Source organism: Aphanomyces astaci, assembly GCF_000520075.1.
Source record: "Aphanomyces astaci strain APO3 unplaced genomic scaffold supercont1.371, whole genome shotgun sequence".
Classification (NCBI taxonomy): Eukaryota; Oomycota; class Saprolegniomycetes; order Saprolegniales; family Verrucalvaceae; genus Aphanomyces; species Aphanomyces astaci.
The window spans coordinates 1-2301 of record NW_009798634.1 but is presented as its reverse complement, the minus strand read 5'-3'; the positions used below and the strand labels follow the sequence as shown (position 1 = coordinate 2301).

General features: G+C 50.8%; 1 protein-coding gene across 1 annotated transcript; it reads right to left on the bottom strand.

The window, feature by feature from the left end:
- Positions 1 to 16: 16 nt before the first annotated feature.
- On the bottom strand, positions 17 to 2283 carry H257_19139 (hypothetical protein; the record flags this gene model as incomplete). Its single annotated transcript, XM_009848287.1, has 2 exons — positions 17 to 1163; positions 2030 to 2283. 2 exons carry the CDS (start codon positions 2281 to 2283, stop codon positions 17 to 19), a joined length of 1401 nt encoding a protein of 466 aa, XP_009846589.1.
- Between the last annotated feature and the right edge of the window lie 18 nt (positions 2284 to 2301).

The following is a 2301-nucleotide window of genomic DNA, read 5'->3' as shown; positions in this document are numbered from 1 at the left end:
CGAAGTCTGGAATACTCTACCGCGGGACACCGTCCACCGGCGGCAACGTCCACCCTTTTGTGGAATACCCCAACTGTGCGATTTTCGGAAGCGACAACCTCGAAATCGACATGGAGCTCTCGTCTTCGTTTCTCTTGTGTTTCTTGTACTCGACAAGCGACGCCGCGGTGCTTGCGGCAGGTTGGTCGGGGGCGACCGCGAACACGTAGACTTCTCCTTCGTTTGATGGGATTGTGCCTCCAAACGCTTTCTTGATCGAGAGCGCTGGCCCCATCGCCTTGAAACGTTGAACGTCTTGGAGTTCACCGAGTGTCACCGCTGGTGCGGCTTCGCAGTAGAACCCGGCACCATCCTTCGCCATGACGAGTTCCAAGCTGTAGGCTGGGAATTGATACATCGTTTTGATCGCGATCTTTTCCTTGAGCTCGCCGACAGTCTCGTCCTCGCGGATTGTGACGGGGAAAGGAGGCCCAATACCTCCGACAACGACGCAGAACAATCGCCACTTGGGGGCGACCGCGAACACGTAAACTTCTTCTTCGTTTGATGGGAATGTGCCTCCAAACGCTTTCTTCATCGAGAGCGCTGGCCTCATCGCCTTGAAACGTTGGACGTCTTGGAGTTCATCGAGTGTCACCGCTGGTGCGGCTTCGCAGGAGAACCCGGCACCATCCTTCGCCATGACGAGTTCCAAGCTGTAGGCTGGGAATTGATACATCGTTTTGATCGCGATCTTTTCCTTGAGCTCGCCGACAGTCTCGTCCTCGCGGATTGTGACGGGGAAAGGAGGCCCAATACCTCCGACAACGACGCAGAACAATCGCCACTTGGGGGCGACCGCGAACACGTAAACTTCTTCTTCGTTTGATGGGAATGTGCCTCCAAACGCTTTCTTCATCGAGAGCGCTGGCCTCATCGCCTTGAAACGTTGGACGTCTTGGAGTTCATCGAGTGTCACCGCTGGTGCGGCTTCGCAGGAGAACCCGGCACCATCCTTCGCCATGACGAGTTCCAAGCTGTAGGCTGGGAATTGATACATCGTTTTGATCGCGATCTTCTCCTTGAGGTTATCGATGGTGTTGTCCTCGTGGATGGTCACGGAGAAAGGAGGCCCGGTACAATGGCGGCATTTCGAAAAATGGGTGAATGAATCATTCTGAAACCTGTCAAACACAATTCTTTTCAGCTGTCTTCATAATCCAGGAAATGAGATGACATATCGGCGAAAATACCGGAGGTTTTAATTAATTTCACTTACAAATGACTAGTGATTAAATTTGAGAAACTATTTGTTCAAACAATTAGGAAAAACATTCGGAAAAATACTAACGTTATGGGTGAATATGATCACACCGTTCGGACAATTTCAGTCGGACATACTTGACATTTGTAAAGGACTTATGGGGAACATATTTTGTCCGAATGAAATTGCGCGCACCGCAGCGGAGGTTGTGTGTATAATTTTGTGCAGGCGGTGCCTTGGCGACGAGTGAGTCGTGCACTTCACCGAATGTCCAATCGATTCCTCTTGTCGGGAAAAGCGGCAGGTAGGCCGCAGGCCGTGCCGCTACCTGGACAAGGCCTGTGGTACAACTATTCGCATTTAATGATAAATTCGGTAAAGTGCGTGTCCGAAGCACATATCCAGCAAATATTTGTCCGAGTCGTTATGGTATGGAATACCAGTAGGGAAGACAATCAAAATGAAATCATACTTTTGAAAATATTCATATTGGCTGCCCTACTATATTTCCCTATTTGACAACGATCCCCAACTAAGGGGTCCTATTTTCCCTAACGGTGACTGGTAGAACTCGCGTTGCAAATTCGGCTACCCAAACACTCCAATTTCGAATTGACTGCTTGTGACGATATGTACGTATAACTAGTACGTAAACTGTCACATGCAACGCACATTCCACGTCCATTATGTCAAAATACTCTGTACAATCCATCCATCCATCCATCCATCCATCCAGGGTAACGTTATTCTTTCTCTATTAGCGTGTAACCTCCCCTCTCTCTCTACTGCCGGGCGTGGCCGACTCGAAAATCGATGAGAAAATGCCCCAGCTCCTTGACGAACGTCGGCTCATCCACTTGTCCGGTCCAGCACTGCAGCGAGTCGGCGCCGCCGTCCCCCACAAACTGCGGCAGACACTCGTGAAAGAACGACGGCATGTCCACGTCTGCGATATGGTACAGCAGCAGACCCAGCTCTTCTTGCAGCAGCCCCACGCGGCCGCGGGTGAGCAGCGTCAGAAGTGTGTGCAGATAAGCCATTCGCACTTGGCTTTTGAA